The 12,924-nt window shown below is 39.2% G+C and overlaps 1 protein-coding gene across 1 annotated transcript in view; it reads left to right on the top strand.

The window, feature by feature from the left end:
* The first annotated feature begins 2,142 nt into the window (after positions 1 to 2,142).
* Positions 2,143 to 12,924, top strand: part of SLC39A8 (solute carrier family 39 member 8) — a 49,103-nt gene continuing 38,321 nt past the window's right edge. Inside the window, exon 1 of the mRNA XM_041123709.1 lies at positions 2,143 to 2,221. Within this exon, the coding sequence (XP_040979643.1) occupies positions 2,192 to 2,221 (30 nt within the window). The 5' untranslated portion in view covers positions 2,143 to 2,191. The remainder of the gene's footprint in view (positions 2,222 to 12,924) is intronic.

Genomic DNA, 12,924 nt, shown 5'->3' with positions numbered 1-12,924 from the left:
ACAGAGAGACTCTTAAAGTCTTACTTTAAGAAGATGAAGGCCACAGAGTTGTTCCTTTGTAGCCCTTCCAAGTAAGTTCACCTCTTCATTGATCTGAAATGCATATTTATTATCAAACGAACATAATACTGTTAAGAGACCTAAAATTACTCTGTAACATTAGTTACTACTTACAGAACATGAAATGCAATAGGTTTATAAGATCTGCAATCCACCAGTTGGATTCACTGTATAGCTCATATAGTAGGCACTAACCCACGTAGATAAAATTGCTGCTAAGGGTAAAGAGAATCAGAGATTCCTTTCTTTACTGCATGTGCTGCAGTGTTGTTTGCAGGTATGAGAGTTAGCTTCAGTGCTGAATGCAGCAGTGGGTCTGTTACAATTTGATGCAAACCATTTCACTTTTGCCAGTACAGATACAAGTGTCCAGCATTGGCGACTGTTGTTTTATTTATGGTAAGGTCAGATTTTGTTTGCTGCATTGTTTTCCCTTGTGTTTTAATATAAAACTAGTTTTAAAAGCAAAATGGTCCCTAAAACCCTGCTCTCAAGATTAGTTCCAATTCTTAATCGAATAAATCAATGGTGTCTTCATAAAAGACATTGATACTAAGCCTCACTGATAGTTAAAAAAGCAACATGAAATATTTAGTCAAGAGTATAGTGTGTATGTGTGGGAGGGAGGGAAGCGGTTTCTGCTGTAGTGTTAGGGCTACATATAGCTAGGCTGCAACTTTCAACCTTGCTGTGCTTTGCCCTCATCTTGTTTGGCAGGGGAGGACCAACTCAAAAGGTGACTGTCAAATCAACACTGCCTCCAGCCCAAATTCCAATAGTTTTCACTGAACAAGGTGCAGGAATGCATGCAAGGAAGATAGAACAAGGAATCACTGCTCATTTGGTGAACAGTGACTTGGAGGGGGAGGAATAAAAGATAGTATCATGTAGCTAAAGGTAGTCATGGTGTATTTGGATGAGGTACAGGTGTTGGTACATGAAATGAGGATATACAGCCTACCTGAATGCTGACATTCTTGTGGCTGCATCTCTGATATCAGAACCATAGTGTCCTTTATATAACATGTACAAAAATTGCACCTTAACTGTATTAAACTCATTAAGTAACTTAGGATTTAATTTAAGTTTAGTTTTGCCTTACTAGCTCCAACCCTGTGGCAATCAAGCTCAACCTGGGCAACTCAGGAGAGAAACAACCCTGCTGTTTCTAGTGTCCTCACCAGTACATACTATACAGGTTTTACCACTAATCTGGGTTTCTCAGTGTCTTCACCCTGAATATGGAATCGCAATCCATAAAACTAAATTTTATGGTTTTAAGTTATTTTTTTTTAAAGGCCTATTTTAGCTCTTGCCACTTGTCCAATATTAAAAAGAAATGCAAAATAGAATTATATACTTTTAAAGGAAAACTGTACAGTATTGCTTTTAGATGTCAAAATAAGCCTATGTAACCATTAAAAATCCAACCATAAATTATGTTCTGAGGAAATTACAACACATCTCCCTCCCTTCACTCCAGCATGCCCTGAAGAGCATTAACTCTACTCTCTCAGGCCCAGAACCCGATCTAATTCCTGGAGAGGGGTGAATCTTTGGAAATGAGAACATTTTGCATCCTAGAATTTTGACAACCAGAGGGGGAATGCTTCTTATTTCTCTTGATTCTGACTGTCCTCCCACCACGTCTTTCACAAGAAAGGGAGAAAGAGGGTTTTTTGGCTGTTTTGGGTTTTGGGGTTTTTTTGTTGTTGTTGTTGTTTGTTTTTTTTTTAAACAGGTAAAAGTGTTTGCAAGAGGGAACCAGGAAAAATAAATAACTGTAGAGCTACTGCCACCTGCAGTCTGGCTGAAAAAAATGCCAGCTTTGGGAAAAATACAAACGTAGTAAAAACTGGGTCTTAAATGTCCACCCAGAGAACACTACAGTATAATGCAAATGATTTAAAGTACATTTAGGATTCACCTAAGGATCCTGAAATGCTTTCCTGAAGGAGATCTTAATCAGGTCCTATTTGCCTAGCCTTCATTATGTGATCGTTGATTTTTCTTGCAAATACTAATGATTGACACCCTAAAAAAAATCCTCACTTCCTTTTCCCTCCATTATGCAATTTAATAGACACCAGATGTAAAGAGGAATGAGTTACTGCTGATACCACAGTGATGAATGCTGTTGCAGCAGCTGAGCGGAGGTGAGGTGAGTCCCAAGAAGCGGGAGGGGTTCAAAATGCTTGCAAAGGGATCATGGTCAGCTCTACTGTAGCTGTTTCTGGTCTTCCTGACACTGGGGAAGCAAATAGTTGAAGCAAGAGATGAACCAGAGGTAGAGTCCTAATAGATTATGCAAATAAAAACCGCAAAGAGTAGGAATTTAAAGCTGTACTCTTTGTTGAGTGCCTTGTTGCTGCCAGTAAAGAACAGTTTTTCCTTCTCCCCCTGCCCTACCATTCTTTTCCAGTGAATGTCAGCCAGTTTTCAAAGGATTTAGTCTTAAAAAGTCAGGAAATAGCATGGGTTTTGGGAAACTGTCACTCACCTTTAGGGAGAAGAAGATACTTAAAACCACTCAAACCAGCTGCATGATGTATTTCCCTCCTCACCCTCCTCTTTAACCAGCCAGTGTGGTGAAGATGTATTCAGTGGTGGTGTTTGTCATTCTGTTCTGGAAGTGGCACAGGCACTTGGACCTATGTTTCATTGGTAATCTGAAAACAAACTTAACTTTTTGCAAAACCTTTTTATTAAACATGTATTTAACAGCCTTTTTTTTTTCAGGCTTTAGGCTATGGTAACAGTATGTTTTACTCCACTTGATGGTGATATATAGAAAGTATGGGCTAGTTTTCTATTAATTGTAGGAGCTCTAGCTTCAGGTGTTTTAAAAGTTTATTGTCAGACTATAGCTGCCTTCTCAGTGACTTAAAAATAGTAATTAATCAAATCCAACTCACATGGTCCTAATGACATTAGTCATTTAGGCTTGAATTTGTCACTGGATTTAGACAATGATTACTTGTATACCTGTGTTCTTTGCAAAATGAAGAAGGCCTTACACATAATCAGAAATTGGAAATCAAAGATAAGCCAACAGGACGATGCGTACACTCTGGCAGCAGCTGCTGTTGCCATCATGTAGGAACACATGCTGCAGGTCTGTGACTGACTGTAGATGAAAGAAATTCAAGCCATGAGCAATTCTGGCATTGATAAGTGAGGCATCAATGGCACTGAAGTGTCTTATGGCTCTGGATTTGATAGGAAGTTATACACTTAGAAAACATAATATTAGTTGGGAATTTGCAATGCTTCAGGAATGGCTTTAACCCATGTCCTATAACCTCCTTTTATGTCAATGAAATAATTGTTGAGGTTATATATACGAACACAAGGATGATTCTGTGTGGTTAATAGGCTACAGAAGGACTTGGATAGCATGGGTTCAGCTCCTAACTCTGTAACAGTCTGTGTGATCTGCGGTATGCAGGCTAAGGCCAATAAAAGGGCTTGGACGCAGCTTCTGTTAGTTTAATGAGTACTACACACTTGAATTTCATTGCAGATTTGTCCCTTAATCTGCGTCCAATTACTTAGTCTGAAATAAGGATGGTATTTCTCTCCCATGCTGCAGTTTTGCCTCTTTTATTTGTGTAAGCTCTTCATGAAGGACTGTTTTTCACCAATATGTGGGGAGACCAGTAGTATCCTAGTCTCAATGGACAGTGAGATAATTCACAACAATCTGTAGGAGTAGTGATAATAACCACACCCAGCCACAGAAGATAGTTAAGAGCTTTCTGTTCTGTGTTTGAAACATATTTATTTCACTGACAAGGAGTGGAGGGGAAACTAGACTGACATGCTTTTCTCGGAAAGCAAGGGGTTCATGTTACAAACCTGTTGTAGCATTGGTAGTCTCTTAAGTGTCCAAGTTCTCTTGGGTCTCAATCAAATGATAAATGATTTGTGGAAGACAAGCTAGAAATGCTTTTTTGAATTCTTGTGACTCCAAAGGAAAGGAAAATAATTTCAGAAGTTTGGATTTTGGTGTTTCATGCTGTAAATAACTCATTTGGAACCTTTCATTGCTTCAGTTCTATCTAAAAAATCATGATGGGATGTCTTGCCCTTATTGTAACACTTCCTTTTTTGCTGAGTGAAAAGTTGAAGAGAACAGGTCTTGCAGAAAGCTTAAATCTCAGTTAAGTATCATTTTGTTGGAAAAATATGCTTATTTTTAATGGTACCTTCAGTGATAGAAAGCTTCTGAGATTGGTAGCAAGGCAGAGCGTGATGGGTTCCTGTAGCAATCTCATAGACCCTGCATCACAGACACCTGTATCTGACAATGCTACATTGCTTACATTCCTCTTTGGATCGTTAGGGTGTCCTTTGAGTGGCACTAGTTCCTGCCAAAATTGACAAATAAAATATATTTTAATGACCTCATAATTTCACATTCCAGAAGAGTCAAATAGAGTCAGACTTTTAATATCACTGCATCCTGTATTTTTTATTAGGCATACACTGTAAATGGATGTAAACTACAAAACACATTTGTTATACTGGTTGAGTTTTGTTTTCATGAGGTGTATTTGTGAATTTAAGGAATGTTCTTTCTGTCCTTTGTATGGTATCAGAAAGATGCACTAAAGGGAAGAAAGCTAGAATTCAAATGTGGTGTCCAGGAAGGAAAAACAAAGCTAGGAAAAACACATCCAAAATGTTAGCAAATTTTTCCAATACAATATCTACTTAACTAGACAGTGAGTGAAGACAAGTACATTACTTACATCCACTTTCTGAAACTTTTCAAATACTTCAGTAAGCATATACTGAGGACTTAGGGAAATGCATGATTAATTTAATGTGAAACTCCTTACATCAACCATAGTGTTCTTCATCATTTAGTTTTGGTAATTAGGTAACCAAACCACAGTTTGACCAGTGTTAAAATTACTATTTTTAAGTATGATTTTTTTTTTTTTAATCTGTTTGGAGAAATTAATCATAAGAGGTATCTTCATCTGGCCTCACATGTAATTAGTCTGTAGCAATTTAGTGGTTTCTTCACTTGTCTCCAGGAAGTGTTTTATTTTTAAAAACAAAGGCTTCAGAGACTCAGCTGGAAATGGAACCTTTATTCAATGACCACCAATTAGCATGCATGAGGCAGTAGCAGCCTACTGTACCAGCTCATGGAGGTTATTTTTCCTCAGATGTGTAAGAAAAAGCATGCTGTGAGCCTTCCAGTTTTGCAGCAACTGAGTAGAAACCATTGAGTCATTCCACTGTTTGGTTTACACAGATTCCATGGTTTAAAGGGACAAGCATCCTAGTATATACTGGTCATCTTAATGGCACTGTGGTTTTAGCTGGTTTCACTAAAGGCTATTGAAAGCAAATTAAGAAAATTAACTGCCTGTTTTTGTTTGGATTCGGAACTTAGCTTTGCCATAAAACTTCGAATGAAAGCCAGTGCACAGTGAGCTTCGCTGAGCTGAGTTCTGACCCTGGTGTGCTGGAGCTGTTCCTTGGGAACATAGTATGCTGCTCCTCCTCTGAACCCCTTAAGAAGGAAGGAAGGAATATGTGTTTCAGGTAGTACTATAAAACACCTGGAAATGGCACCTACCACAGCTTCCCTGTTACTGACAGCAAACATCTCATGCTCAGACTCCATTGTGTCTAATTTGAATGTATTGTAATAGGTTAAAGGCTAGTAACCTTTTACAGAACAGAAGAGTATACATTAATCCCCTCTACAGATCTACATCATAAAGAGGATTAAATTTTACTCCTTAAGCCCAGGTGAGCGACTTAGGGAAGAAAGTATGAGGTGCTTCCCCTCTTTAGGTGTGCTTCAAAAACTGAATTTACTCTACAGCAATATAACTTTTATAGCTTCACCATGATTAGTCACGTTGACTTAGATCAACTGAGGAAGTGGTCAAGAGTCTTTTCTCTGTGGCAGTTTTATGCTGACAACCAGGCTAATGCATGATCCTTGATGAATAATGAATGCAAAAAATGGCTAGAATATTTAAACCAGTGCAGGGCTGTGGGCTTACCTTGAGGGGCTCCTGGATTTTCTTCATGTTCAGTTTTAGGAGGTAAATGGCAGAATATAATTATTATAAGTTTGATGAACAGGAGCTTTGTACTTTTTAAGAAACTCCAAAAAATGTAGGACCAAATTTTACTGGATATAGGGATCTTGCAGAAGGGACCTTGCTTTCATTTAGGAGACTCATTGTAGTCCACAGGCTTTTCTTTCTGAGAATTTTCTTGTATGTTCAGAAAACATGTTTCAGATAAACTAACTTGTTCCACCTGGGGAGGGTGATTTTAAAAAAAAAAAAAAAAAAAAAAGTCAAACATATGCCCAAAGTAGAAAATCACACCAGGACATCAGTTTATATCTAATTTATTTTATTTCCTGGGTAGAGGTGAAGCCAAACACTTGAGGCATTCACTCACCGTCTGCAAGTGTTCACAGTAGTATGTGTTATCTGAAAACACTTCAGTAATGTTACAATTCCAAGCTGAATACTGGAAAGTGAAGAAGTGGTAGTACTAAGTTGTTGCTGGCATTATCTCCTGGCAAGACTGTTAGCACAATGCTTGGGAATAGACGTTCTCTCTGAACTTAAGTCATCTGAATGTATCCTAACTGAATGGCTGCAAGTGCTTGTATTTCTTAGGATTATGTCTCTGACATACAAAAAAGACATACTGTAAGAGTTCCTGTGATATTGTAGACTGATACAGGACTTGTTGGAAGTTAGAGTTTGACACTAATAAAGTAAACCGAAACTGGTGCTGATTTATTTTCACAGGCAGTAAACTGCAGTAGCTCACGTCGCTGCTTTGTGAGCAGCTCGGCACTCTGCATAGAGGTAGGCTGTTTGAGGGCAAGATAAAAAGCTGGGGCAGGGTACTGCTGCAGTTATCTCATTGTGCCTTCATATCAGTCAGAGCCCTCTGTGCCTACTCACGACTGCTGCCAGTCCTTCTAAACACTGAGAAGACCAGAATCTGGAGTCTGTATGGAATGACTTAGGCAAGCATGTGCTGATGTCAGTGGGTTTCTGTGTGTTTGTCCCATTTCTATATTGCAAGTGCAGCTACCATCCATGACTCAAAAGGATTTTGTGAACAGAAACAACTGTTTAACTTATAGAAAGAAGGCGACATTAAATATCCATGGTTGGTTAGATTCAACTGTACTGTGCTTCCTAAGTAGCAGAAAGTAACACTGGCAGTATAAAATAAATAAATAAAAAAGGAGATATGTTGTCTCTTGGAATTCTTGCAAGAATTCCTACAGGGGTGAAAAAGGTGTGATGAATAAGCAATAACAGAAACAGCATTGCTGATAGCAAAGATATTTTCAAAGTATATTGCATAGACCTGGATTTCCTCCAAATTCTGTTTGTAAACATTGATGAAACTTCAGAAATTGCTAAATAGAAGTTTGCTTGTGCCTGCTATTAAGAGCAAAGCTCTTATAGTCCAGTTTTCAGTGGTTCTTATAAAATACAGGTTTTGTTATGCTGAAATGACAAGTACATCAAAATAATCTTATAAATTAACTGCATTTTTTATTACTTATATTGTGCATCCACTTACTATCTTTATTTTAATTTCAAGGTAATCAAGGTAAGTCACACAATTCAGTGAACAAGAGACCTTTTCTTGCCAGGTGTCTCCCCAGTTCACACATCAGAAAACCTTTGATCATATGTCCTGTTGTAGGCCACTATTGGACAAGGCAACTACTTCAATCATTGAACAGTCTCATATTTGAACAGGTCAAAGAGTTCTAGTGGAGGAAGGTGTTTTTCTGACAACTTCCTTGGCAAACTATTAGTCTCACAAGCATCCTTAAATTAGTGCTACTTGTACCTTTTGGGGCGTTTAGGAAGAAAAAAGGAATGAAGAGACAGTGCTCATTCAAATATATGTCTAAGTAAAAATAGTATGGTGTAGTAACACAAAATCTTTCCCCATGATTTTGTGTGTTCTTGCCTCTGCCAATTGATTGGGTTGTGAGGGTTCACTGTTCTTGAGGGTCCTGTCCTAAAAACATTTTTTATGTTTGCATGCCAATCAACAAACTCTAAATACTTATGGATCCTCAATCTGAACTTCCCTATCTGATTACTATTTGACTGTATTTCCCACCTGGGAACATACAAAGGGTTAGTCCATTTCCTTGAGGAAGGACTTGGCTGTTTACTATTTAAGCAGTTAGAGGAGCCAGCTGCGTGCCTCAGAGGACATTAGGTAGCTTCATCACTGAATTTTCTGTTCATTTCCAAAACTAGATCAGGTTAGATGTGTCTGAACTGTGAAGAAGTAAAAGGCTTGAGGGAGAGTATTGGTGGTAGCAGAATGAGATAAACAGGTCAAGACTTCTCTTGCTTCTGCTGCAACTTCAGTGACGGTGCTTTCTAGGTTTTAAGTACATGCATCTCTTTCCTTCCCCAGGGTAAAGGCAATATGAAACTGATAAGTTGTCTGGTCATTTATAGCAGGACTAGAGGAAAATCAGAAATTGGGATCCAGTATTCTAAATCTAGGGCAGTGGCTTTAGCAGGATGTTTTAAGGCTCAGTCCTTGAACTCGGGGAGATAGGTAATGAAGAGAAGCCAGGCCTCTAAGCTGTCTGGTAATGGAGACTCTCTTAAGTAAAGCATTGAAATTGTTTGGAAAGCCTGTTACCAGTAATTGCAGCTGTTCTGTTGACTGCACAAATGAACTGGTTCATTCTGTCTGTCCCCTTAAGTCTTTACTGGTATCTAGCAGTTTATCTGATCATTTTTATTTTTAAGTAGCCATTCTGTAGTTAAGGACAATATTGTTTGCAATATCTATGTAGGGAAGGTGGGAAACAATAAAGTTTTATTGTGTTTGCAAACAAGGCCATTGTGACCCTGTGGTATAAAATCAGGGGCACAGCCTGACCCTTCAGTGTAGGAAGACAGTGCTGAGGTAGGAAGTGTATGGATTTGTCTCTCTTGCTGTCAGTGCAGAGAAGAAGAAATATCTGAAACCCAACTTGCTCATTTGGTCCCTGCTGCCTACTTTCCCTTCTGTTTTGTAGTTAGTTGTCTGCTTTGCCAACAATATAACACACAGAAAAGTTACTGTTTCCTGGAGATAGTGTATATAACATGTAAATCTAGCATTATCATCATCGCTTACAAAAAACCTGAAAACGCGACCACCTCAGAATGGTACTGCCTTAAAGCTAACCTTTCACCAAGGTTTAGTTGGAGTGCAGTTGTAGTGACAGAATGGCTGATGAGAGCATAAGTATGAACTGCTGAATTCTTACTTAAGCCAGCAAAGCTGTATAGCACAGTAGGTATCTCTACTTGAAAATCCAGAAGGAAAATATCAGGTTCATTTACCTTAACCTGGGAGGAATGCTTTCTAAACTTACGCATCCATAAAATGTGTCTGAAAGTTGTTATGTTTATGCAAGCTGTAAAATATCTCCCGATGATTGAGACAAAATCGTGTCACAGGTGAGGCAGTCATGGCTTGGAGCCCATGTGCACAAGTCCTGGCATACCTTTACTGGCTTCTGGAACTAGGAGCATAGCTTAAGGACGCTTGAGAAGCTGTAGCTGAGTCAGCTTGGGTTGTCAGTTCGGTCTCAGTGCCCACAGTTGGAGCCGGAGGACTGAAACAGCAGCAGAAGAGAGGAGATGGTGATGGTGTGAAGTAGAAGCCCTGTTTGGGTTGGAAAAGGATGTGGAATAGGAGTCAGAAAGGGGAAGGAGGTGGGCTGATGAAAAGGGTGCTGGGGAACTGGAGCAGAGGAAGCACAGCACACTGCCTAATTTTGCCCGTAAATCTTCACAATAAAAGCAAAATGCCTGCTTTACAGTGTCAAAATAATTTTCTTCTCCCTCAGAGTTGCTGTGTTTGTGCAGAGAAGGCCACAAAAGGGACAGCCAAGTTTTCAATTGTCCAAACAAATAAAAAAGTTTCAAATTGTCCTTTTAACAGCATGTTTCTTATAAAACATCCAGGGCGGTCAGATTATATCACTAAAAACAAATAGACAGTCGGGCATAAAGCCAGAGGATTGGCTACAGTTCTGGTTTATCAAGAACAACAATACTTGTATCAGAGCAGAGGGAACTGAAATACTCTAGCACTTGGATACATGGTAATTAATGGCTCCTTAATAAGTACTTGTTGAAAGGCTGACGTACTGGGTGTTCCCAGTAAGTGACTGAAAGACACATTGTTGGTGTGGCAGAAACTCAGATCTGCGTTTATAGCTGGATTCTTTCATTAGGTCCTTAGTTCCTTAGCAAATGTAGTTGCCTCTGTGCCTCTAATGCTAGTACTCATGTGCATTCTTAACTGTGTCTGATATGGGGATAAAATGGTAAGGCAAAGGCCTTGTCTTCCCTACCTGTCCCTCCCCAAGGTCTTTTAGAAGTACAGATTTTCTCACTAACACACTGGCGTGAGTAGCTAGTTGTGTGTTGTATGTATGCTTTTAGAGTCTGGGTTGGGATTAACTTCTTAAAATCAGCCCTATAGACTACACTAAAAATAAACCAATGCTCTGCTCACATTTGGAGGCTTTCAGATCCTAGATTCTAATCTCACTTTACAGCATGGTTACTCTCTAATTAGGGATAGCTTTCTGTGGATTAGATACTGTGCCATGTCTAACCCCAATGTAAATGAGATACACATGAGCTCTTTGCCCAGCAAGTGTTGAATAACTGTTTTTAGTGTATTAAAAAAAAAAAAAGATGAACCAGCATTTGCTGTCTATACTGTAAAAAAAGAACAGCTTTGCCAGGATGTACTTTATCTTTTCACTGTAATGACAGACTTTGTTCATTTACTTCCATAAGAAATTTTAAATTTTATGAATGAGTCCGTCTGACAAACTCTGACTTGAAGATACATCAAATATTATCTCTATTGATAAAAGGCCTACATGATTGTTACAAGTTGTGACTTTACTTTGCATAGCTAAGGACAAGTATTACAAATCCTACCAATCTGTCTATATTTACCCTGATTTCTTTTACAGTTCTGTCCCATAATGCAGTTCTATGGCTCTAGAGTAACTTAAGACTACCATATGGCGTCTCAGGTTGTCCAAGTCAACAAGTCCCATGTTTATGCTGTCCTAAACCTTGTGTAGTTTTTACATTTGTGCAAAGTGCATGTACAGGTTTGGAAGAAAAGTATCCATGTTTATCTATATGTCTTAGAAGGACAAAATCTTTCTGCTTTGATAAATCTTAGAATTTTCAAGTAGCTGCAAATAATCTAGTGTGGTTCTGGCCTAAGAATTGTACAGTGTTTTTCTTGACAATAATGTGCTGCTTCTCTGCGATGCCCATTTTCTATGGCAAAACCCTGCCCAAACAGACAAAACTGCAACTTGAGGTAAGATGACAGCATCATGATTTTTTAAAATGGATTTTTAAACAGATTTTTATGGAGAATCAATCTGTCTGTGGTTGGGTAGACTACATGCATAGGTCTCCTGATAATGTAACTTTTTGTTTAGTGTAAGATAAATAAGCAGGAATAGCATCAGTCCAGGGGAAGGTGATGTGCTAAAAGTAGATAAAGTTGGCTGAGAAGACATCAAGTAACTTTTCACAGCCTCTTTCCTGGATTATGGTAACCACGCTTTGAGCATCACTGCCTATGTGTAATCAAGAGCATTAGTTTACTAAGCTGAGGCACAAAGCGATTTAAATCGATAACTCTCCTTGCTTAAGTTTAGCCCAAACTCACTAATTGAGGACTGCTCTTGTGCTGATGTTGTGGAAATGTGTGAGCAGGGAGAGAGAGGGAGAAGGAGGAATAACTTGCCCTTCTGCTCTGTGTGCTGCTTACATGTGGAATTCTCAGCATTTAAACACAATGAATTGAAAGAGAATTCAGTCTTGCAAGTGGATTGTCTTTAGTGTTGCTAGCAGCTTCAAGGGAGTCCTATCTGTTGGTGTAGCACTAAAGCTGTAGGGTCACAGTTGTTAAACAACGGAAGCAAAACACCCCTTGCAATTCCAGAAGAAAGTGGAGGACTGGTGTCTGATGTTGGAGGATGGAGAGACTTGGCTTCATTTAGAGGAAAGACTGTAGGTGTATTACTTCAAGATAGATCTGGAGCTGCAGCTAATCCAGACAGCATGATTTGGGCAGCTCAAATAATTTAGTGTGTCATGAGCTGGAAGACGATGAAGAGCTAGGAGTCATCCTCTAGGTGTTCTGGTAAATATTTGGCTATGCTTATTTTCAAATTATTTTTTCGTGTTGGTGTTCTAGCTTCTGTAGAAGTGCCTGTAACTACTGGCAGCCAGCATAGTTTAGAGCCACCTTTGGCTGTTCCAGGACAGAAGGGGTTTAACACCTTTGCATCCTCTGGATCCTTCCATGCTTTCTATGAGCTTGGCTTTCTGACTTGCAGCCAAGTCTTCATATCTCTGCAACTGTCTGCTTGCTGTGAATGCTGCCAAATGCCAGTACCTGTCAGAGCAGAACAAACCGCATGGGCGCAACCCTTGCTGTTGATCAGCAGGGTGCTGGGATTCAAGGGTGGGGGCAGGCCAAGAGGACAGCTGTGAATCTCCTTCTCTTGGCAGGAGCTGTGCCACATATTCTCTGATACTATGGGTTTGCTGCAAGAGAACTAAAAGGGAATGCCCTAAAAAAGCAAGTAAGTCTCATATGGATTAAAATAAAAATGCAATATAGTCATGAGCCATTACTATATGAAATGTGTTTAATTTTGTACAACTTGCTAGGGAGCAAGTGAGAACACTATTTAAGGTAACACCACATTGACAGAATTGTCAGGATGATTCCAGTTCCCTGCTCAGCAGCACGCTTATCAGATCTTTTGTT

The sequence above is a fragment of the Aquila chrysaetos genome, chromosome 1 (genome assembly GCF_900496995.4).
Source record: "Aquila chrysaetos chrysaetos chromosome 1, bAquChr1.4, whole genome shotgun sequence".
NCBI lineage: Eukaryota > Metazoa > Chordata > Aves > Accipitriformes > Accipitridae > Aquila > Aquila chrysaetos.
This window is presented reverse-complemented; position numbering and strand designations above follow the sequence as displayed.